General features: G+C 59.3%; 1 protein-coding gene across 1 annotated transcript; it reads right to left on the reverse strand.

The window, feature by feature from the left end:
• Positions 1-12,154: 12,154 nt before the first annotated feature.
• PROM2 (prominin 2) lies at positions 12,155-23,358 on the reverse strand. The gene is made up of 23 exons (XM_008700532.2): positions 23,109-23,358; positions 22,462-22,511; positions 21,844-22,046; positions 21,628-21,748; positions 21,300-21,363; positions 20,922-21,011; positions 20,493-20,692; positions 20,171-20,245; positions 19,321-19,384; positions 18,932-19,091; positions 18,494-18,646; positions 17,408-17,531; positions 17,195-17,286; positions 16,996-17,080; positions 16,093-16,239; positions 15,516-15,587; positions 14,618-14,710; positions 14,428-14,481; positions 14,028-14,108; positions 13,739-13,807; positions 12,960-13,049; positions 12,622-12,728; positions 12,155-12,272 (listed from the first exon to the last, which is right to left on the reverse strand). Exons 1-23 carry the CDS (start codon positions 23,356-23,358, stop codon positions 12,209-12,211), a joined length of 2,508 nt encoding a protein of 835 aa, XP_008698754.2. The 3' UTR covers positions 12,155-12,208.
• Positions 23,359-24,224: the final 866 nt, after the last annotated feature.

The raw sequence follows: 24,224 nt of genomic DNA on the forward strand, positions 1-24,224 counted from the left end.
GGCTGTTCTAAGCAGGTTGATATAGGATCTCATCTATCTAGGAGGTTGGTGATATTTCCCCCAGGAAAATGAGGAGACCGCGGCACAGAGGAGCTAACTAACTGGCCCAAGGACACACAGCTAATGCATGAAGGAGCTGGGACTGAGCCCAGATCTTCCTGATGCAGAGCCAGGTTAACAGCTGACAAGGTATAGCCACATTACCTCCCCAGGCCACCGTCCTCTCCTGGCTGGAGCCCTCCAGTACCAAATGGCCGGGATGGGGCCCTGTGATAAGCTAGTGGGCATATGTATGTCCATGAGATCTGCCTGCACCCCCGGCCCCCACCGGTCAGCACAAAGCACCGGCCTCAGGGGAGGGCCCGGCACAGGCTAGGAGTATATCTAAGGTGCAAATGGGGAGACTAAAGCTCAGAGAGGGGATGGACCCGCCCAAGCTCCCAGGATCAACTGGGTGGAGGTGGGGGTAGAACCTGGCTCGCTGGGGTTCATGGCTCGGAGTGTCTGTCTTAAGAGAGGCTCTTCAAACAGAGTCAGGCTGGGCTGGGCACAGGGGCATGGCACAAGCGGCAGCTGGACTCGGGTTTACCCCTTGTTTGCCCTGGAGCTGTGAGCTGGAGGTGAGGATGGGCAGCGGTGGGGGCAGGGCTGGAGTTGCGGCCCATGAAGACCAGGGCCTGCTTTGCTTGGCTGAGCACGGCAGAGGGCTGTGCCTGCGGGGTTCGGGGGCTGCCGGACAGAGACCTGAAGCAGGACACCAGAGACGAGAGGCTGGGCCAGCTGGGAGGTGGGACGGGCCCCCTCTGGGCTGTCCTGCCAAAGCTCAGCTTGGCTCCCCCTCTCCAACTCTGGGGCCTGTGAGTCCCCTTGGGTCTCTCCCTGTCACGTGGCTGCTCTGTGGCATTCTAGCACGTAGGCTGATCGCAGCTGACAGAGGCACCTGTTCAAAGGAAACGTCAGGGACTAGGGAGCTGGGGTGGGGCACAGCGCGCAGTGACTTACTCCTCTCTGTGCCCTCCTTCCTGTCCTGTTTCCTTCCTACCCTCCTCCCACCTCCCGCCACTGGTCTGGGGGACCAGCGAAGGAAGACTTGCCAAGTTCTCTCTCCTCTTCTCTCTTTGCCTTGGAAACCAGGGGTGCCCTTCTCCCTCACAGAGGCCACATTCAGGGTTTTGCAGCTGCTCCTGGGTATCACCATGACGCTTTGGAGGGGGGCAGAGAGAGCCGATGGGCCCCAAGCCAGCCTGAACCGGCAGAGCACCTCGCACTCTCGTGGAGGATTTTGATAAAAGGGTTCCTGAATTCAAAAGATGGGGGTCTTTTCCTTTGCAGCTCGGAATCTACAACCTGGAAAGGAAACTGTGGCCGGCTCAAGGTCACATGGCTAAACCAGGGACATGGCCTGGGATGGGGTTGCGTGCTCTCACTAAAGGTTTCAGAAGGAACAACCACAAACCCATGAAGCCAGCCCCCAGCTGGGATGGGGCACTTTCCCAGCTGCCTGGTGACAAGCAAGCCACTCTTCATTCGTAGCCTTCTCCCAGGACCTCCCCAGCCCTCCTGCCAAGCCCTAGAGAACTGCGCTTTGGAATAAGCGGAGCAGGGTTCAGATTCTAGCTATAACACTTTGTAGCCTGCAATCTAGGGCAGACCTCCGTTTCCTCATCTGCAGAGTGGGTACAATACCAAGAGCTACCTCGGGGGCTGCCCAGGGGTCCAAGGAGATAATGCCCGTGCACGGCCTGTTGGAGAGCCTGTGCAGGGAGAAGTTGCCACCTCAGGGATGCTGCCCCTTAACCCTGCCCTTTTCCCAGACTCCACCTGAGTGACAGTCAGCCACTTCACTCCCCATCTCAATTCAGGGCTTTGATCACTCTCTTTGAAAATGGGTGAGCAAAGTCAGGGCCACCTCCCAGAAGCGCCTGCAAGAAGGTTGGAAGCTGGGCAGGTAGAGGTTCCCAGTGCATGCACCGGGCCATGAAGACATCACTCCCCAACGACCTAGGACGGTAGCTCCCGCCCGCCACAGGAGAGCCCACGGTTCTGTTTGTTCCTTTCCCCTAGGAGTTCAAGCCACACATGCTTCTCCCCTCTCCGAGCCTCAGTGTCTGTAGAAGGGGAGGTGGCAGTGCCTGCCTTCCTGGGCTGTCATAAGGATCCACAAAGTACTGGGTAGTGGACAGAGAGGCCGAGGGACTGACCACCCAGGGGTGTCCCTGGGGGCAGCCGTTGACCATGACTGACGGGCAGCTGGGAGTGAATGAGTTGGGCCAGCTCCCAGCCTGGGCTCTGAACTGCAGTCCGACCACCACAAGAGGAAGATTTTTTTTTTCCCCAATCCTCCTGCTGACCTTGGTGAGGGACCCAGTGGCAGCTTCCCTTATGACCACTGTCCCAGCCTGGCCCAGCACTAGAAGGTGTGGGATGTGCTGTAGTCTCTGGCCAGGCCAGCCCCAAGAAGGCCACCGGCAGGCTTAACGCACAGTGAGACCCACTGAGGCCCAGAAGCCGGCTGTAGGGGCCACAGAGGGCACGTGTGGGGTCACAGTGGCCAAGGAAAGGGCCAGATACCCCTGCAGGACTCGAGCCACACTCCGCTCACCAGGCAGGGGTAGGGCGTGACCTCCTGGCAGTCAGGGTCTCCTGGCTGGTGGATAGAGCGGGCTGTGTGCGCCCATGTGCAGCCCGGGTTTAGAAATCCCTGCCTCTGTGCGCGTGCAGTCAGCTGTGGGCACAGTCACGGGGCATGCGGGTGAAATGCATACCCACAAGGACGTCTGTGGGCACACAGGACCTGTGTTGGTCGTGGCGGGCATGCGCAGTGAGTGCATGGCGCGCCCGCCTCTAACCAGGCACACCTGCTTCTGCCCTGGACGTTGCTGGGGAGACTGGCGGTGACAGGAGAGAGAAAGCACCTTTCAACGTGCCCTGTCACCAGACTCAAGGGGTTTCATGTTGTCACCTCTGCGGATCCTCCTGGCACCCCTGGGAGATGGACCAGACAGGGCAGGGGTGGCCCAGGCTCTGGGGTAGTGTGGCCTAGAACCACCCACAAACTGACTCTGGGCTGCTTATCCTTGAGGGTGAGAAAGAGGCAGGAATCCACCTTGGGGGTGCAAGATGCCAGCCCAATAGCTATTCTTCCTTACTCACAAAACCCCGATTTTATTTGAGGGTTTTTTGGGTTTTTTTGCCCGTCCTTCTTTCTACTTCCTGCTGCCCACACGTGCTGGCTGGAGCTCCAGCAGCCATGTTGGACTTTAAGGTAACCTCAAGAATGGGAGCCAGTGAGACAGATGGAGCCTGAGTCCCTGCTGACCATGGGGCCCCCGTGCCAGCCCTCTATGGCCTCCCTCCGGACTTCTGCATGAGAGAGAAATGCAACCAGCCTCGTTCAAACCACTGTTAGGCAGGGCGTTCTGTTATGAGCAGCCAGACCCAAGCCTGGTGCGGCTTCTTCCTTCCCAAGCAAGACCATCCCAAACATGTGAGAAGCTCGCTAGGCATCAGAACAGGTTTTCTGAGTGTGAACCGTAGTCTGCAAACTGGCTTATTTTCCTCTCCCTCATTTTTCTTCATTTACTTATTCTTCAGCCTTCCCAACACCCCACTACTATTTCCTGAACTCTGTCCCAGGCATCTTCCTTTGCCTCCTCTCTCTCCAACCTCCCAGCCACCCCGCAGAGTGGGAACCAGGAGCATGCGTCCTTATTCGAGGGCTCAGAGACCTTTAGGAAGCAGCGTTCACTAATCCCCTGAATGACGAAAAGACGCACTCATTGCCCAGCCTTCAAGCCTAAGACACCCCCTCCCAGCACTCAGCCTTCCCCCACCTCTAAGGGCTGTGGGCCCAGGCTCAGGCTCAGGGTCAGGGTCAGCCACCCTGGCACTTGCCCCAGGGACCTGACAAGAGCAGCACGGGCCACATGCCTGACCCCAAGCTCCAGCTGCTACCCCACAAACTCCTAAAGCCTCTCCGGTCCAGAGGGGACCCCAGACAGCCAGCCTCCCAGACAGGAAACCCCAACACTTACTTTTTCCAAAGTGACCCTACAGGGAACACGGGAGCTTGAGGTCAAAAGAGGAAGCACAACAAGGCTCTGTGGTCCAGGGCCACCCTCAGAAGCCCTGGCTCCCCACCCCGGGGTGAGCCCCCAGCCCCGCTGGCACCTACCTTCGCCCGATGCATCCTGGGCGCTGAAGGAAACTGTTGCCGGCCTCCCCTCTTCGCAGCTGAGAAACTGAGAATCAAGCAAGACAGCCACGGCAGCTACTGCCGGCTGGACCGCACCGTGGCCGCCGGGCACCCTGCCCCCCAGCCCACCTCCCGGCCCCAGTCTGGCCACCCCAGTCTCACTCCTCTGCCTCTGCCCCTTCCCTTCAAGCCCTCCCTCCCTCCCTCTCTTTCCCTCTCTCCCTCTCTCTCCCTCCCTCTCCTCTCCTCCTCTCTCTCCCCACCCCTCTCTGACGGATTCTCAGGCCCCCTTCCCAGGCTCTCTGTCCCACTCTGGGTGTAAATGGCTCCTAATCCTTCCCTCCGAGCCCGGTGCAGCCCATCTGCCTGGCTCTTGGCTCTGCCCCTGCTCCTGTTGCAGAGCGGACGGCTCCCTCTGCCTCCCCCGCTGTCTGTCTCTTTCCCTAACACACACACTCTTAGCTCCTCTACCTCGGTCACAGGAGGGTGGAGTGGTGGGTGCAGAGCTTCCATTGGGGGGAGGAGAGCTCCAGCACCAAAGGGGTATTTGGAGGGGTGGGGGGGGAGCCTGGGGAGCCTCCCTGAGGCAGTTCCAGAACAGGCCAGCCCCTTCCCTGCTGTCCCCACAGACCACCTCTGGCTGGCTTAGTCTAGATGGGCTGTGAAGAAGGATCTGGCTCCACCTAGGCCTGGGGTCTTCCTGGTGTCCCTCCAGCTGCCCTGCAGACATCTGTGGCCACCCTTGGTGCTGGGCATCCTTTCTGGGGACATGATTCTGGGTCTCTGGGTGGGAAATGGCCTCACTGATGGGAGCTCCCCACGGGAAAGGGTGAAGCCGCCATGGCCGCATGACTTGGATCACACACAGAGGTCCTTCCTCCTTCATCTGTCCCCCCACCCTCAACTGCCACCCTTTTGTCCCACATGGGGTCTTGCAATGAGCAGCCCTCCACGCTCCTTATATCCCAAGGCAGCCTGTCCCTCCAGGGCCTGTCATCTGTCCCCACCTGGATCTGAGGTTGGGACCACATTAGGGAGGCTGAGGGACCTTGTCAGATCTCCTGGGGGATGGTGGTGCTGGAGGAAAGGGGTGAGGGCCCCTGAGTTTGGGAGGGGGATCCTTCCTGCCCCTTGGGAGGGCAGACTCCTAGCCATTTGCTCAGCCCCGGGAAACCACCCAGGAGCCAGGTGCCCAAAACCTCCGCCAAGTTTCCCTTTTCTGCACCCGGAGGAGCCAGCCTGTGCAAGTGGTTTCCATGGAAACGGAGCCTGAGACACCCCCCTCCTTTGCAGCATGCACGAGAGAATTTGCACTCCCTTCTTCTTCTTCTTTTTTTTTTTTTTTTTTTTGAGCCAGCCAATTAGCTCCAACTTTCAGATCCTCAGGGGAAGAAAATAGTCAGGAGTTGTTGACCCACTGAAGCAAAGAGGACCGTTTCCAGGCCAGAAGACAGCCCAGGTGTCCTGTCCTGCTAGACAGGCTGGACCTCATGCTGGGAGCCCCGGAAAGAGGGTGAGAAGCCGCTGGTCAAAGGCCAAGCTCTCTGGGGCCGAGTCCTTGCACACGGGCCACCTTTGCTCTGAACAAGCTCCCACAAGCAGGGACTCACTGAGCATTCTGTCTTCACAGTGGCCTTGGGAGGAAAGTGTCATGATCTCACTTTGCAAATGATGAAAGTGAGACCCCCCAAAATTAAAGGATTTGCCCAGGGTCATAGGCCAGAAAGTGACAAAGCCGGTAACGCAGACCGGTCCTTTCATCCCAAAGTGACCATGTGGATAAGATCCCACCCTACCGCCTACATTCCATACATCAGCCAGGAAACCCCCACCACACCATCTAGGACAGGCCGGGCCTGACTCGGGGCATGGGGTGAGGAGGCTGAACCCCAAAGAAATGACTCCCCAGACCAGCACTGCCCTCTGCAGAATCATCCACCTGCTACCTGGGGTGCCCGCTGAACTTCCGCTGCTACTCGGGATGCTTTCTTTCAAGGGAAGGAGCTTTGAGCTGTGACAAAACGGGACAGCTGCCCCACCCTGCCAGGCCCCATGCCTATGGGCCTTGGGGACCTGCCACTGTAGCTGCCATCAATGAGATGCCCCTCATACAACATTCACTTGGGGTTCGTGGGCCCTGCCATGATCCTTGCCCCACTACAGGCCCCCTCCTTCCCCCCTCTGGCCCCCACACCCTCAGGGCTTTTCCAGAGCCCCAGGCACTCCCAGCTGGGTCCCCTCGCTGGGCCCCTGGAGGACACAGGAATGAGAAAGGGCAGGAGGGAATGGAAGGGGAGGAGTCCAGGAGCAAGGCTCTTCACACGGGCCCCAGTGGGGCTGAGAGGCCCTGACAGTGGTGTGGGCTTGTGGGCATCAGCAAACCTGCCCCAAGAGGGAGCCTGGGAGTTTCTAAAGATTCTTCAGCGGCATATCAGACCCAAAAAAGGTTAGGAAAGGCTGCAAGAGAGCCTCACCTTGTGGCCTCACACACCGCAGCCTGACGGGTTTCAGCTGTGGTTTGGCTCACACTGGCGGGCAGGAGGGGGAGCCCGAGGATGGGGGAGTTTGGAAGGGGGAAAGGAAGGGATCCTTTCAAGCCTGGAGGAAGGCTTTTTCTTTGTGTTACAACATTTGAGAGGAGGCAGTGGCGAGCGCTTTCAGCCGGCTGGGGGCTATCCTCTCTTCCCCCCTTGGTGAGGGGCCCACATCACCTCCACCCACAAGTCCCGGGTCTTCTGGACCTTCCTCAATTGTTGTGCACTACCCTCTCCACTCCAGGCCCAAGTTCAAATTCCTCCTTCTCAGGTACTCCAAACCTGGCTCCATGGAGCCCCCAGTCTGTATCTTTTCCCTGGGTCGTTTGGGGGGGCTCTAGCCCTGCCTGCCCCTGGCCAAGCAGGGGTGGTGCAGGGGGAGAGAGAGAGAGAGGGTTTGGGCCCTCCCCCACCGCAAGCCTGTCTGTGAGGGAGGCCCCTCTGGGTGGAGATGGACATGTGGAGCCCCCTCCTCACAGGAGCTTAGGAAACGTAGGCGGCCCCCAAACAGCCCTCCTCCACTGGCCACAGCACTCGGGGACGTCACCGTGACGCTGCGCCAGCACGGCTGTGGAACTGGAAAGTCCCTGTCACTTTGTGTCTCCTACTGATCCTTGAAATCGCTTCTTCTGCCTGCCGTGGGGCGCCAGGACAGACACCTGGCAGGCCCGGGCACCTGCTTGGTGGGGGGATGCGACGGTTCTCCATCCCTGCACCGCCACACGGTGACTCTGCTCGGGTGGGGTCTGCGGCCCACAGGACGGCTTGGCCCTGCAGGGCGCTCTGGCGCGGGAGGGTTAAAGCTACGCTTCTCCCTCCCGCAGGCACCCCGTGGGTCCTCAGGGCCTGCCCCCACCCCCACACTGGGCTACTTCACGTGGGCCTCAGGGCGCCACGGAGCCTGGACTCCCTGTCGTCTCCAGCTTCTGTCGCGTGGTCTGTGCACTCTTCAGGCAGCCTCCTGGAAGCCGGCCTCAGAGCCCACCTGGCCCCCTGACATGATCGATCCCTCGCCGGTCGATCCCTCGCCTGGACCGGTGGCCCCTTCCTTGGCTCTGCCACAAGCAGCCAGCCTGTCTCTGGCTCTCTAGAGAGTGCAGGTGGAGGTCAGACATCAGTCCAGCCAATTTCTCAAACTGCAGGGGACACCGTGAACTCTCTCGGAAGCTGACTTCCTTCTGGCTGCAAGGGTGGGCGGCCCAGCCCTCCCCCTGGACTCTGCTCACCTCAAAGTCTCCCTCCTCTAACCTCAACACCTGACTGTTGGGTATCCTCAGTGTGACGAGGGTTCAGGCCACCTCAATTCTGCATCCCTCGTGGGCAGAGGTCGGGGCTGCGGTGGGGTCAGCTCTCAGCACACGCCCCACCTTCCTCCCCCAGGGTGCTGCGGGGTTCGGGCAGCATTTGTAAGATGGGGTAATGCTCACGGCTCCAGGAGTGGCGCCTCCAGGAAGGACGAGGAGGGATGGGGCGCCATGGGGAAGAGCCTTCAATGAGCAGTACATGGTATGCTGGCCACACCTCCCAGTTCAATCCCTGATGTTTAGGCCTAGGGAGACAGGGCACTAGGAGAGAAAAGTAGAGGTCCTGACTCTAGGAGGGTAGAAAAGCGGGACACTGTCCACGACCCCCCCGAACCGGAACACAGGCTGACCCCAGAGAATTCAGATACCCCTGGAAATGCCACCATTATCGGTTGATGCCTCTGGGTACGTTTCACCCCTTCTACTCAGCTCGTATCCAGTCTCTGGGCCTTGGTTTTCTCAACCATAAATAGGTGAACAACAGTGCTTGCATCTGAGCTAATTCACATGAAGTGCTTAGCACACTTCCTGGTTCATTCTCAGAACTCAACATTGACTGTGTTTGTCCCCTCAGGGGGCCTGGGAGGGGCCCTTCCCACTCGGCCCTTCCTCTGCACACTGGAGCCAGCTGGAACTGCCCTGGCCAGCCACCGGGGACCTCAGGCGGCCCAGCCCATGTGGCATTTCCTTGGCAGAATCTGGCACTCATGGCCCACGGGGCCTTTGCTCTGGGATGGCCAGGCTGTAGCATCTGGTGTGTCCCAGGGCCTTCGATCTGTCATCCCTGCTGCCACAGGGACAGCAAGGACACTTGGATCAAATCTCCTTGGAGACAGGGCCTCCCTCCCACACAGCCCTGGGGAATGGGAACTGGCAAGTGTGCCCAGAAGGACACCTCCAGGGCCACCAGGACCAGGGGACCCGAATCCAAAGCCTGGCTGGGCTTCAACTTGTGAGACCTTGAATCTGCCCCGTGGCTTCCCAGAGTTTCGTTTGCTCAACAGTGAAACAAGCATGAAAATCCCCACCGCCTTCAGAGGAATGTGGTGAAAACAGATGAGAATGTGACCACAAAGGGGCTTTGTTTCGCACATAAAGTAGGATTCGCATTTTAGGATTCCAGCATTTTAAAACTGGGAAAATGTGTAATATATTTTTCTCTGTGGCTATTTTTGTCTGTCACCTGCTGAGTGCCACCCCCATCCCCAGTTACCAGGGCCTACAGTGATAATCTCCAAACCAAGCTCCTTTGAACAGCCAGTGTTCAATTGGCTGGGTGAAGGTCTCTGGATCCCAGATTCAACGAGTGGCAGCCTTTCCCAAGTCACGGGGCGGGGGGGCCTGATCAGTTATTTTTATAGAACTACTACTTCTGATCACGGTAAACTAGGTAATTTGGCCTAAATTCCCAAAGGACAACTTAAAAGCTACTCAAAATATATACTTTTAAGTTTGATTGAAGGTATCAGAGAGTAAACAAGGGAGTAAAGAATCACAGGGCCAAGATCTGGGAAAAGAAGGAAACCCAGAGACATGTGCCTGATGTTTGGGGCTGCTTTCTCCCTGGGAGGTCTGCTGATCCCAGAAGACATCACGAAAGTGCTGAGCAGAGAGCCATTAGAGGGAAAAACAAGGCCCACCAAAAGGAGGGGGTGCCTGGCCAATCTTTCATGCTTTGGGTTGGGACCCCAGAGGGATTCACCCCCAGAATACAAATGAACTGGAAATAGACCAGCACTCCGAGGGACTGCAAATCATCTCAGTCCCGAAACTAGAGTAAAACAATCTTGGTTTGCTGGGTCCCAAGCCGTCCGCCAGATGGAGACATAATCCTCGAGATGGTAGATAACTTCATCCTAGGCCTCAGGTTATTTCTACAGGTTTTCAGATGCAATGGGTGGCATTCAATCAAAAGTCGCCAAGTACGTGAGGAGACGAGGCAAAACCAACAAAAACCAAGATAAACAACAGACACTAGAAATAGACTCAAAGAGGTTCCATATTAGGAAGTTATTAAATTTTAAAATAACCATGTGCAGTGCTCACATAGAGAAAGAATAAGGTGGAGAACTGGAAATTATTTAACTGTTTTCTCTATTTTTATCCCATCAATTTCATTCTTAACATGCAGGGCGCCACAGTTCCCCTGCATAGGGCAACAGATGAAAAACAAGCCCAGAAAGCTTTGGGAAAAGCCAAAAAAAAAAAAAAAAAAAAAGGCAGCTGTGCTACATTCAAGGATGCTGGGTTGGAGTGTGCTCGCAACAGCGACAGCATGTTGTGTGCACACCACCCTAATTTCTAGTAGCAAATCTGTTGCTGGCTTGTAAAATGCAATTCAACATAAACACCCCCTGAAACTCAGCGGACTGTAATCTTAAAGGGCTTTGCACCTTTGAACAGGGACCTGTCTCCCTCCTCCCTTGTACCTGCCAAGACCCAGCCCGGCCCCTGGCCAAGAGCAGTTATGGCAAAAAAAACCCACAAAAAACAAAAAACAAAGCAGCATCTGAGCATTTGTTTTGTGCCAGGCTCCTGCCAAGGGCTTTCCGTGCAATGTCACATTTTTCTAGCCTTAGGAGGTGGTCATGACTATTCTCTCCAATTTAGAAATGGAGACACTGAGGTCTAGGGAACACACGGAACATGTTCGAGGTGTCCTAGCTACCAAGCATTAAAGCCAGGAAGTGCAGCCAGGTCTTCCTGCTCCCACAGTGGGTCCCACTCCCCATCTGCGGATTGCTGGGGTAATCCTGGATGTCTACGCTCAGAGGAAGCCTTGGATTCTCCCCTCCAAAAAACCAACTACCTATAGGGCCCTAGCCTGAGCTGGTGTCAGAGATCCAAGGCCAAGGCTTAGGAAGTGAGAATACTCTGGATCTGAGGTTTTGTCCATCTCTTCTCTTTCCTCCTCCTTTTCCCTGTTTCTGGAACTCAGCATCCACCATGCAGAGGGCACAGGATGGACTAGGCCTCATGCATAGGATAGGTACAGTAGGGGCCACAGTACAAAATCCAGTTGTGGCCACCAGATCTCTCCTGGGAAAGCTGGGTGGGGGTTGTCAAAGAGGTTACCTTCTGGGGAACCAGGGGTGACACCCCCCCACCCTGGCCCATATCCCATGTCCCATGTCCCTTCCTAGGAGCCAGTGCTCAGAGAGGAGCTGCAGGACAAAGCACTATTTCCAACCCCGAGTGCAGGCAAGGGACTCAGCCCTCAGACAGGCCTCCCTCACTCCACAGGGTGGCCAGAAATCCAGGCCAGAGCCTGTGGAGGTCCAGGTGCCTGGGCAGTGGAGGGCTCGAGGGCCATGAGGCAGAGCCCTAGTGGCCCCTGGCCTGCTTGGTGGCTTTACCTGATTAGCTTAGTTGGGCAGGAGGGGTCCCTGGGTGCCAGCAAGGTAGTGGGTTAAGGTAGAAAGGGGACAAAGCAGGGAAAAGCGTATCCCTAGGGGGAGGACGTAAGGGCTGGGGCAGAGTGAAGCTAGGACAGGTGGGCAGGTCAAATGATGAAAAGGGGCAGGAGCTCGGAGAGGAGTGGGGGGAGGCGTGGGCAAGGGATGGGGCAGATAGTGACAGAATGGGGTTGAGCAGGGCCTCTGTCTCACCCATGGGGCGGAGGAAGGGTTCCAATAGGTGGAGAACAGGCTTCCCCTGATGCTAATACGTTGCAGCAAGGAGGAGAAGAGACCGACACCCGGGAGAACCTATTGGTTCCTGCAGCTCAACAAAAGTTAAATGTGCTTTTGAGAATGATAAAAGGGGTTCATGAGCAGCAAGGGGGTGGGGAAGAAATAGGTAAAATGGGCTCAGGTAACTGGAGCTGAAGGACAATCCAGGCCTGATGACAGTCTGGGCTCTGAGCAAGAGCAACGGAAGTCCTCTGGTCCAGTTCAAGTCCAAGCAGGAGGAGGGCGGGCAGCCCCTGGCATCACCTTGCAGCCAGCAAATACCCCTGTTATGGATCAAGAACTGAACAGGGAAGCGGGAAGGTGGGGAAGGCAGGGCTCAGGCTGGGTGGGCCAGATCCAACACTCAGAACCCACCAAGCCCCAGAACCTTCCTGCCCTCCTGGGCCCTAGAGACTCCAGATCCCAAACCCTTCCTTTCCCTTCCTACTCCCCATTCCCAGCACCAAGGAACCAAGGGGGTGGGGAAACTCACGCACTGGGGTCCTACAGCTTCAGGGAGGTGACCCGGGGGATGTGGAAGAGCTGAGTCTCCTCCGAGCTGGTGGAGCTGTGACGTCAGAAAAAGGAAGTGAGTGAACCCCCAGACAGAGACCCTCAGCCCCAACACAGGGACAAGCCCAGAGCACTGATGTTCTCCTGAGAAGCTCTCCAGGGACAGGAAGAGTTCCCAAAAGCTGCGCATGGGCGGGTGTGTTGCAACAGGAAGGCTGTGGGGCAGACACAGGAAAGAACTTTCTAGCCCCGGAGTGCTCAGAGCATGTGACTCTTCAGAGCTCGGCATGAGCCTTGTCTGCTGGGAAGATCTCAGGAGGGGGTGTGGCAGGGGGTCAGTACCCAGCGACTAGGACTCCTTCCTGGACCCCTGCTGCCCCCCTCAGTCCTGGCAGCCTCCTCACCTGAGGCGTTTCCAAATGGGATGAAAGTATTTGGAGGTCTTGACAGCAAAGATGATGCTGGGGATCAGGAAGAAGGTGCACCATGCCAGGCAGAACCAGAAGGCGTTCTAGAACAGAGGATGTGAGGTCAGCTCGCTGTGGCTAGGCAGCGACTTCGTCCCACCCGCAGGCCTCCCACTGACTCAGTGAGGGGCCTGGGGAGGCATGCTCAGGGCTGAGAGGAAGTTCTGACCGGCAGGCCCGGAGGCAGTGCTCCTGCTTCACCTCAGGCCCCGCTCATGCTGCCCCTTCCTGGGGGCCTCCACGTCCATGAGCCCTGAGGAGCTGGAGGCACTCACCCAGGGGTCGGCCATCATGTCACACAGGACCACACGGCCATTGTCCAGGGCTGCGGAGAGAGGCTGGCAGGTGGCAATGCGCTGAGTCACCTGCGGTGTCAACATGAGGCGGGTGCGTGCAGAGACACTCAGACGCGCGGGTGTAGACCCCATACTCAGAGAAAGAGGGGGACAGGGACAGAGACCGGTCCAGGGACACCGCTGGGAGCCACGGCACAGTTGCACACAGGCACGTGGATGCAGGAACGTAGCGATGAGGACACACTGACATGGGCTCATTGCTCTGCTCCTGCCTTTTCCATCCTATTCGCCAGCCTGTATTAGGTGCCTACTGTGTGCCCAGGACAGTTCTTTAAGTTCACACTCTCCCTGGAGGGGCCCCACTTGTGCTGTGCACGCACACACACGCACACTCGGGGTTCGGCAAGACTGCACCCGCCCAGTGTGGGTGCCCGACAGCTTGCACAGGCCTGCAGGAGGCGGTGCGCCTGGAGAGCTGGGCAAAGGGTCCGGCATGAGGAAGGGCACGGGGGCAAGGCCCTGGACAGCCACGGCTGGCCCAGCTCACAGGCCTCAGAGACGGGCTGCGGCAGAGGCCAAGTGAGCAGAGCCCCGCCAGGGAGCAGGGGTGCAGATGCCAGGGGCAGAGTTTGGGTTCAATGCTGAAGGCCCAGGGCACCCCCAGGGGCTCCAGGGGACAGAGGAGGGGTGCAACAGTGTGAAGAGCTGGTACCAGTGGGAGCCTGCCTGGGGCCAGGAGGGCCTGGACCCCCACTCACCTCCTCTCTTACCCAGGCCACATACTGGGAGAAGTAACCCACCTCCCGGGTCAGGAAACACTCACTTTCCTGCAGGAGAGAGAGGAGCCCACGGCTGGTAGATGTCCCAGCCCCCCTTCCCCCACCCCCATGGCCAGCACCAGCAGGACAGGCCGAGCTGGTTTCCTGGGAGCCACGGTGAGGGGACAGGGAGGAGGAGAAGCCTGGGCAGAAGCTCCATGTGCCTTAGCACCTCAGTCCTTCTCTGACCATGAGGCAGCCCCCCTGCCCCGCTCCATGGCCCACTCACATTCCTCAAGATGCTGGTGGCCCAGGTTGGCAGCTCTCCTTTTAGGTAAGTGACCTTGTCCAAGACACCAGAGGTCTCCACCTGGGCGAAAGGAGAGAGGCTTGATTCAGACCCTTGCTCAGTCAGGGAGCAGCCACGCGTTCACTCACCCATTCATTAATTCAATGTGTCACACACATACTCACCTTGGGTCGGGGGTGTTAGGCCCTAAGACACAGAGGCCAAAGATGGTGGTCTTTAAGGGTCTGCGGATCCACCCCCATTTCTTCCCACCCCCCAGCCTCAACCTCCAGGGGGACTTGGCAGAGTAGATGAGCTCCCAAGCCAGCAGGGCCCTTCCTTCCTTTTCCCCTCTGTTGCCCACCCGCTCCACCCCACCCTCTCCATCCCCAGCAGCCACCTGGAGATTCGGGGCTGAGGATGCCAGGGCCCTGACAGTGAAGTTGAGCTCGGCCTGTGGAGGAGACAGCAAGGCTGGTTAAGGGAAGGGATGTATAGAGAAAGAAGGTTCCCTGCCCCTCCCTCCTCTTTCACCCCTCCCTGCCTCTCCTCTTCCCCAGGTTCCAGGCTTCCTGAGCCTCCAAACTTACCACAAGGCTCTGCTGGGGGAGGACCCTTTCCTGATAGAGGTTTCTGAGCCCTTGGGCCTCCTCCTGCAGCTGCTGCCCCAGCACTGAACTGCCCTGAGGGGAGACAGAGATGAGAATGGCATTCTGCCAGGACAGGCCAGACTTTGCCAACATTTTCTTTACCCAACTGTTCAGTCCGACATACTGAGAAGACGTGGAAAGTGCTGGGCTCAGAGGCAGAAAACCAAGGCCTCCTTAAGCTCCTGGGCCTGATCCAGGTTTGGGGGCACAAAGCCCAAGTTCTAGGTCCACCGCTAGCTTCCTAGGGGCCTCTAAGCCAGCCACACCAAGGTCGTCTGAACTGCAGTGGCCTCTCCTAAGACAGGACGACTCCTCACTCCACCCATCACACGCACTTGGTGTGGAGTCAATGTCTCCAGAAGCACTTTTTAAGCTCTAAATATTTATAAATACAAAATGCTTTTTTTTTTCCAGTAGAGTTTAAGCTTCTCGAGGATAATTACCATGACATGTAGTCCACAGCACTGTCCTCACACCTGCCCTGGCCGACCCCACGAGCAGTGTGCACTTAGCAACGCTTGCCCCACTGTGTGACGTCAGACCAGTTACTTCATCTGATCTGAGGAGGAGGATAAGCCACTTTACAGATCAAGAAACCGAGGCCTGAAGATGCTCAATGACCTGCCCATGGCCACACAGCCCACTGCAGGTAGAGCTTGAGTCAGAACTGATATTGCAAAACTCTTAAGCCCACTCAGGGCTCAGTGCTCACTGGTGGGAACCCTGCAATCCCCGGCCTTTGCCTTCGTGCTCCTTCCCAGTCCAAGCACCCCACCCTCTCCCACCTCCCGGGCCTCTGACTCATGCCTGCCCAGTGGGGTCTCTGGCCCCTTCTCACTTGGGTCCGGGCCAGTTCTTCCAGCTCCTGGGCCAGCTTCTCCATGTTGGTGTTCACCACGGGCTTCTGGATCTGGAGACAGACAGGAAAGGCCGAGAGGGAATGCACTCTGGCTCCCCCAGCCCTCAAATTCCCAGTCTATTCAGAAGTACCCCACACTAGCTAAGTCTATTGTGGCATATGGGTCACAGTGGGTTTGACCTGAAACTGTGAAATATATCAGGAATTTTCTATTAGGATAGAAAAAACCCCCCAAAAAAACAAAAAACAATGAGGCGCCCTCTGGTGTAACCCAATGAAGAGGCCACCTCCCTCCAGCATTCGCCACAGCAGTGGGTTCAGGACCATGAACAGCGACACGTGCTGTTGAGGGGAGCACGTTCGTTCCTGCCCAGCCCAGACCGGGGCACATGGTGTGTGGACACCCCCAACAGGAAGAGACCACCCCCCCCAGGGACATGTAGAAAAATGGAGGGAAAGTGGAGGGCTGTGATGACACAAAGCACCACCCCTCGGCCCAGCTCCTCTGGAAGCCCCTCTGTCTGCCATGGTCTGGCCTGAGACGTTCCCTGCGGACCTGAACAAGGAAGCTGGAATAGTGGATTTTCTCGATCCCACTGCTCTGCAGGGCTTCCAGGTCCCGGTGGGCGGCTGGGCTCAGCAGGTCCAGATTCTTCATGTCTACTTTGAGGTTCTGCAACTCCTGCTGCAGCTTGGCAGTGTACTGAGGGAGGGCGGGGGACAGGGTGAGGGCATGCCCAGCTGCCGAGCCAGGACCCCAGAGCTGCTATCCTTGGTGAGGAGTCACCAGGCCCTCAGGACCCTCCTTCTGGATATCCAGGGCCCCCACCTTGGATACTTCCAGCCCCAGACAGTTTCCCAGGAGGCCTCTGCTTCTCACCACTCCAAACCACCCCCACCAAGACCTACCTCTCCAACAGTGCTATCTGTCTAGTAGACAGCCACGCAGACCTTCCCTAGCCACCCACTATAAAATAGCTTCCCTGGCCCACCTTTATGCCTATGGGAGCTCAGGGGAGGGCCTCAGGGGAGCCCTCCCCCAGGGACTCCCAATATCATCACCTTCGTTTTCACTGTCACACCCCATCCCCAACCACCCTACTACTGACTACAGCATCCCAACCAATGCCTGACCTCAGGACACGTACACGCTAGCCCTGTCACTCACTGTCCCAGCCCTTCCTGCTACAACTGCAGCTGTGTTCAGTTCTTCCTGGAGCACAGTGCTTGGAGCTGTGCCCCCAGGCACTCACCCATCCTCCCACACACCCTAGAAACCATCCTGGCCTCTTGCCCCAGGCCAGGCCCTGAGCTTGCACCTGGGGCCTCTGCCCCCAAGGTACCTCCATCACTCTTGCAGACTTCTCGGGTTCAATAAGATGGTCCCACCACAGAGGCAAGGCGGGGGGGGGGGGTTCTGCAGGAGGGATCCCCATAGCCTTCCAGAAGGTTCCCTCACCTGGCTGATATTCAGGTGCTCCTCCAGGTCGTAGGAGTCATTGAGCTGCAGGACACTCCAGAGCGCGGCCCCTTCCCTGCACTGCCTGGGGAGGAAGAATTGACATTGAAGGTGGGAGGAAAGGACAGCAGGTGGGGGCTGACATCCCCTCCCTCAGCTCCTCCCTGCACCCCATCCCCTGCCAAGGCTTCCCACTCACTGATAGGCCAGGAGGATGCTGATGTTCTTCTTCAGGCCAAGAAGCTGAGACAAGTTCATGGACGGGGGCAAGTTCCCTGGGGTGTCTGCAAACTGGAAATGGGGCAAAGGGAAAAGGGCCCTGAGCAGGCTGAGGGCAAGGCCACCCCAGCTCCCCTAGAGCCTGGTGCCCTCCACCTCTCTCTGGGACCCAGAGCAGGGCAGGCAGGATCACCTTGTAGAGCTCCTTGCTCTCCCAGCTCTGGCACACCAGTGTCTGCACGTTGCCGCCCACCAGGAAGGTGGCAAAGACAAGGAGGATGAGGGGCGCAGCGAAGAGGAAGCTGAAGCCCGCACCTCTGGGGAAGGCAGAGGGATGGGGCTGAGGTGGGAGAGAGGAGGCTGGCTCCCTCTGTCCCACCACATGGGGGGCAGCTGGCATGGTCAGCGAGTCAGCCCCAGGGCAGAGCCCTTTGAGGACTCAGCCTCCTAGGGCCAGGAAGGAGAAGTCACAACTACTGGCTGGCCCCCTCCCCAGCCCCCCACTCCCACCTATCACTGATGCCCTGGCTGGCCCTGGCAGCCTAGAGGAGAGAGTAGCTGCTTTGCTCGAAGACACAGGATGGCCCGCCTCTGAGCCTAGGGCTCGTGGAGGAGACCGGCTCCAGAGCTCAGCCCTCAACAGAGGCACTTGGTGCAGTAGGGGCCGAAGCTCAGAGGGGCTGAATGGGACCAGTGCTGCTGACCTGTAGCGCTTCTCTGTGGGATAGGCACAGCCCCATGCCAGGGTTTGAGGCTTGGAGAACAGAACACGGGCTAGATTTCAGCCTCCACTCGCCCCTTTGGTCAGGCACCATGATGCAGTGACCAGACTGCACAACTGAACGTGGCAGCCTTGGAAACCATCTAGTCCAGAGATGGCAAACAGATTCAACCTCTGGGGCTGCCTCCCATTGGGTGCTATCTAAATGCTGGATTAAGAAGGATTCTGAGGCTACGTCTGGCTCAGTGGAAAAGAGTGCCCATCGGTTACTATAATTACCACTGGTATGGAAGGGGGAAGTGCTTCTTATTTGCCAATCCTGCTCTAGTCCAACCCTTTTACACAGATGAGGATGTGGAGGCCCAGATGGGTTAGTAATTGGCCCACAATCACCCAGTGAGTCGGTGCCAGGGCCAGACGTAGAGCTCAGCCTATTTCTGGCTCAGCCTCAGTTCCCAGGACTTGCTCCTGTAGGCACACTAGGAGCTGTCTACGGGCATGAGAGGAATCCAGCCAGCCCGGTGGGAGAGACCCTTCCCCTGCCCCAGCCCATCTTACATCAGGAGGAAGCGGGCTCCAGCCTCGCCCTTGGCTTCCGAGTGGCTGGGGTCCTCCCTGGCAGACAGCCCCCAGATGCCCAGGTTGAGGCCCAACAGGTTACAGACGACCACAAGCAGGACTGCGGAGCACAACACGCAGCCCAAAATCCACCTGCCACAGACAGGGTGCGGTGTCACTGAGAAGGGAGGCACCGGGATGGGCTGGCATAGCACCTAGTGGCTAGGTGGGGGCCCACCTCCTACGGGGTCCCCAGGCTCAGGTCCCAAGGACACATCGCCAAGGCGGAGACAGAGGCCCAAGGCGTAAGGGGTCTTGGCTGAAACGGAGGCAGACGCTCCAGATAGCCGGGGGTTGATGAGGGCTCCAAATTGGGCCCAGCGCGGCTGAGAGGCTGGGCTGCCTATCCCCCCCTCAAGCCCACGGGCTCCGTCGCACCTGTATTTCTCGTATCTCTGCACCTCCTTCAGGTAGGGGCGGCTCCTCTCTTCCACCTCCTCCAGCGCCCGGCTCCAGCGAGAGGCTGCCTCCCAGCCTGGGAACTCTTCGGCCAGTGTTGTCAGCCCTTCAGGCCTCTGGGCCACCACCTTCTTCAGCTCTGCCCCAAAGCAGCAGGGATTTATGGGAGGGGGAAGGCACCCAGGGGCCCAGGGAGGAGATGGATGGGCCGGGAGAACGTCTGGGACCCCCAGAGAGGGCCCACTCTCTGACCAGACCCCGATGGAGGACAGCCTTCACCCTCCACCCCCACCCCCACAGCCCTCTCCCAGAGCCTCTCTGGTGGGAGTGGCATGCTCGGCAGTCAACCCAGCCGGACAGGGCCTCACCTTTGACCACGCTGGCCGTCTGCAAGGCCGCCAGGATCGGGAGGGCATTGAAGGTGCTGTTCTCCTGCCAGAACAAAAGGCAACTATGCCTCCTGCTTTGCATCCACGGTCCCAGCTGGAGGGACTCTGGACAGCAGCAGACCCGGGGGAGGGCATGCCGCTCAGCGCTCCCAGCTCAGGAAATCAGGAAACAAGCCTCTCTTTGTTCTCTTGGTGGATGGCCTCTTCTCTGCTCCCTCAGCCCAGCCTGGCTCAGCTCCCCAAAACACTGCTCCTGGGAGACCCCTCCTTTCTCTCCCCATCCCTCTTGCCGAGACTGTTCTTGCCATGCTCTCCTCTTCCATCCATCCTGTGCGTGATGCCAGCCCTCGTTCCCTGAAGTCCAGCTCCAACCTACTCCTCCAGCCTCAGCTCCCATCGCCTTCCTCCTGGGACCTTCGGCTCCAGCCACCCAGCACAGGTGACTCACCATTTCCCCAACTCTGGCATTTTCCAGGCCCTGGGTCACAGGAGCTGACTCATGCTGCACCCTCCCCCACAGCCCATCTGCACCGAGGACTGTACCTCCAGGGCTTGGCTCGTGTTCTCGCTCCCTGGCCACCCCAGCCCCCACCACCTCGTGGGGCCCAGCTCCTCTTTCTGAGTTCCAGGCCTGCCTCCCCCACCAGACTGCATGCACTCGAGGACCAGCATCATGAGCCTCTAGCCAAGGGAGCCATGTGGTAAGGCCCTGCTTTGATCTGAGTCTTAGGTTCAACTGGGTTCCCACCCCCAAAGGGGGAAAATGAGGCCCCCTCACTGGTAAGCTACCAGGTGGTGGGGAAGTCGCATACACCGGGCAGGCACTCACCTCCTGGACCATGCTGGAGAAGTTGGCCTCTGGGACGCCCCTCAGCCGATGCAGGACATCGTCCACGGGGGATACCTGAAATGGGGGCGGTGGTACCACAAAGTCCATGGAGAGGCCACGGGGGAACCCTGAGGGAGGATGGGAGGAGCCCTCACTGTCCCCACGTGCAGAACACGGACCACCTCCTAGATGGCAAGGAGAACTCAAGGAGCTAAGACACAGGAAGCTCACAGCACAGCATGTGGCCCAGGAAAGCTCTCGCCCGCTGGCAGGCTGTGTGCAGAGGGGAGGAGGTGCCCCCTTCCCTTCAGGAGGCCCTCACCTTCTGGAAGTCAGCTCCCAGCTCCAGGGCACCAGCCCGGCTCTGGGCCTCGGTGCAGCCCTGGCAGCCGGGCTCCTGCAGCAGGGCAAGGAGGCGCTCACGGTGCTCGCGGACGGCCGGCTCCAGGTCCTGCTGTCCCTTCCGTAGCTCCACCAACGTGCTGTTCAGGGCTTGGAGGTGATCCACAGAGACCTGCAGGGCTGAGAGACCCCTTCTGGACCCGGCAACCTCAGAGGCCTTGTGGGAACTAGAACACCCCCCCTCCCCCACCCCAAGGGATGTGAGTTGTTAACCTCTGTAGTCCTAACAGAGATGCCCTAGGGCATGCTAAGCCAGGTTGGGAATCCTAGGATAGAGCTGTGAGGAAGTCACTGGGGGGGGGGGGGGGGGGGGCAAGCGCCGCCCACCCAGGCCGCTGACCCCGCTCACCCTGGCCCAGGTTGCTCACGGAGGCCAGCACCTCGTACACGGTGCTCCTGAGCCGGGTGTGGATGGTGCTCCCAATGCTCATGCCGACACCTGGAGAGCACAAGGCGGTCTGCCGGGCTGGCCCCCAGGAGCCTGGGCACCTTCTTCACCCACCCACGCAGCCTTCCCAGGCCCTGCACTGTGCTCTGCAGGGTAGGTGCTGGCTTCTCGGTCCTGCAGCACAGTGACTACCGTGCTCCCCAGCTGGGCCCCATCCCTGCCTCTTCGAGGGCATGCCCCGGTGGAGCCCAGGATAAGGGGATGAGAGGGTCCCCCAAGGCAGGCCGGACCAGGGGGATCCAGGGGCCCGCCAGTCTGTCAGCCAGCTGTAACCCTCACCGTCCAGGTCCTCCAAGACTCGCTTCTGGGGAAGGGAGAACTGCTGTGCCACGGCCTGCAGCTCCTAGGTGAACACAGGGTCATGAGGCTGCTCTCCCCCTGTCACCTGACAGCCCTTCTCTCGTCCCTTCCCCAGCTCTCTCCCAGGATGCCACACGCAGCTGAGTGGTCATCGGGAAGATGCCCTGGGTGCGTTTATGTATTATAGCAACTCTCCAGCAGGGGGCAGTCAGGTACGCGCTGAAAGGGGGAGGACTTGCGCTATTCTGTCCTGCCTGGGGCTGGTGCTCCCGCAGGGTCCCGGAGCGAGGGGTTACTCGGTACTTACCTGAGGGACATCGGAGACCAGGCCCCGGAGGCTGAGCAGAATCTCAGGCACGGCCTCAACACTGGGGTCCACCTGCTCGTGCATGTGCTGGTTGGTGACAAAGGCACAGACCACACCAGTCCTGCAGGGATGGGGGAGGAGGCAGGGGCTTGCTGGATGCCCATGGGCACCTCGGGCCTCAGCCCACGCCTCCCACCTGGCCTGAGTGCCCCTCACAGTAGCACGAGGGTGGTCAGCAGCAGGAAGGCCATGAGGGTGCCCCGCTCACAGGCCAGGGCCTTGTGCTCCGTCTTCACTCGGCCCCCACAGCGCCGGCGGCAGCGGCAACAACAGAAACACAGCCCAGCGATGGGCACCACCAGCAGGTAGAGGCCGGCGATCACAGCACACACCACGTAGCCCGCCTCGTACCGCACCACCTGGGCAAGGCAGCAGGCATGAGGGGCTGTCCTGACCCTCACACCGCGGCCGCTCCTGCCTGACGCCACAGGGAAACCAGAAGGGGAGGGAAAGCACACACAGCGGGCACTTTGCACACATCTCCTTGAACCCATGCAAGGTGCACGGTGTCCTTGTTATTTACCAGCTTGTAAACAAGGAAACTGGAGTCCATGTTTGCTCCCTGCAAAACCCCAGGGCCAGTTAATGGCAGATTTGTGGTTTGAAATTAGGTCTGCCAAGTGCAGCGCTAATGGAAGGGGGGAAGGGATGCTTGGGACCCCACCCTGGGGACACCCAGCAAGGTAGGCTGAGCTGAGGAGGCTTTCTACTTCTGCCCCTCATTCTCACCCTGGACTCCCTTCCCCCCTCCCCCGCACTGCCCCGAGGGCTCACCTCATCCACCTTCACCGAGGATGGCTCATTCAGCAAGGTCTTTACCAGCTCTGTGGAAAGAGTCAAGCCAGGGGAAGGGGTTATCTCTGGAAGGGCTGCTCCCACCACCATGACACCCTAGGAGAAGCCCTGGGCCATCATCCCCAGGCCTCAGTGCTGCCACAGGAGGAAGTGGCTGAGAGGAGGCCTGGCCGACCCCTCCTCCTGAACCCTACAGCTAGGCCCTGCAGTGGAGAAGCCGCCAGCCTGGTTAAAAGCAGAGAAGGGGCCGGGCCTAGCAGCCCTTTCCCTCAAGAGGCAGGGGACAGGCTGGCAGGGACAGGGCTGTGGCCCCTCCTGGTCCTCCCAACCCCTAGCACGACTGGACCCAAGGAAAATCTCAGCCAGGTCTTTGAGAACTTCTAATGTAAGTTCTTCCACTTGAAGGGATTAAACTGGGGCTCAGAAAGGAAAAAGGGCTTGCCCAAGGTCACGCAGGAAGGTCTCCAGGTTATGCCCCTCGGCCCCGGGGGCTTCTGGGAAGAAAGCCGGGGGTGGGGAAGGCCGGGGTCCCTGCCCTCCGGGTGCCAGCTGACAGGGTAGGGGAGCCCCCCGTGGAGTAGGGTCCCACTAGCTCCGAGGCCCACCCGAGGGAGGGGCGCACTCACCGGCGGGGAAGGGGTTGAGCTGCACCACGGAAAGGAAGCGGCGCACGGTGCCGTACAGGGGGTTCAGGGCCCCGGGAGGGCGGACGCGAGGGGCCAGCCAATGGACCCTGGCCGCCGGCGCGAACGCCAGGCGCTCTGCGCGGCCGAGGGACCCGCAGTCCGCGGCCCCCGCCCCCGGCGGGCTCAGGCCCAGCCCCAGCCCAAGCCCCAGCCCCAGCAGGGGCGCCAGGAGGCCGGGCGCGCGCGTCATGGGGTGGGCCGGGGGGCTGCGGGGCAGGCAGGACGGGGCTCAGGCGGCCGGGGGTGCGGACAGAGCGCAGGGCAGGCCGTGCATCCTTCACCAGCCGGCGTCCCCGTGGCTCTCAAAACCGGCCCGGCAGGTCTGGGCTCCTGAGCTACCTGTGCGCCCGCCCGCAGCGCTGGAAGGGCAGGGGCGGAGGCCTGGGGTAGAGGGGCAGGGCCTGGCCCGGACCCGCCCTCGGCGGCCTGGGGTGGGAGCCCGGGCCCCTCCCCCCTCCTCAGACCCTCCCGGGAGGGCCGCCTCCGAGCTAGGTAGGGGAGACACCTCGGGAGCTCTGCACCGTTTGGTGGCCCCATTTCAAATACTATATTCCATACCCAGACCCAACAGCCCAGTCTGGGACTGGGAAAACAGCCACCCAGTGAAGGCCTGGCCAAGGGCTGGCAGAAGGCACAAAGCCAGGATCAGGCTCCTCCCCCAGCTTCTTCTGGGCCGGGCTCTGTCCCTTGGGTTATGCCCGCACCTGCCGCGGATCCAATCTGGAGCAGAGAGGCCACCAGGCTTTGCCCAGAGTGTCTCTCAGAGGAGCCACTGGGACAGGCACACTCCTTTGGGAGGGTGAATCCCGGCAAAGGTGTGCCCTTTGGCCCAGCAATGCCCCATCCAGTCATCAGCTGAAGGAACTAATCAAGGATAGGGCCAGAGATGTGCCTACACAGGTCTCTGCTTTGTCAGTGGCTGTCTGCCCAACACCCAGAGGGTGCCTGTAGCTGAGCAGGTTGTGAGGAAATATTGCTAAACGGTTGGGGGATGTTTCTGGCAGCATTATTCGTGATACGGAAACTATCCTCATGGCCACCACCACCGAGGAAATG

This window comes from Ursus maritimus, unplaced genomic scaffold (genome assembly GCF_017311325.1).
Source record: "Ursus maritimus isolate PB19 unplaced genomic scaffold, ASM1731132v1 scaffold_6, whole genome shotgun sequence".
Lineage (NCBI taxonomy): Eukaryota > Metazoa > Chordata > Mammalia > Carnivora > Ursidae > Ursus > Ursus maritimus.

Bases quoted from the DNA above. Each gene is read 5' to 3' on its own strand.
- PROM2 (XM_008700532.2), bottom strand. From the start codon at position 23,358: ATGACGCGCGCGCCCGGCCTCCTGGCGCCCCTGCTGGGGCTGGGGCTT. The intron at 21,012-21,299 runs GTGAGGGTTACA...TGTGCTCTCCAG, and splicing joins AGTCTTGGAGGACCTGGACG to GTGTCGGCATGAGCATTGGG. The intron at 20,246-20,492 runs GTGAGGGCCTCC...CCCCCATTTCAG, and splicing joins TGGGAGCTGACTTCCAGAAG to GTATCCCCCGTGGACGATGT.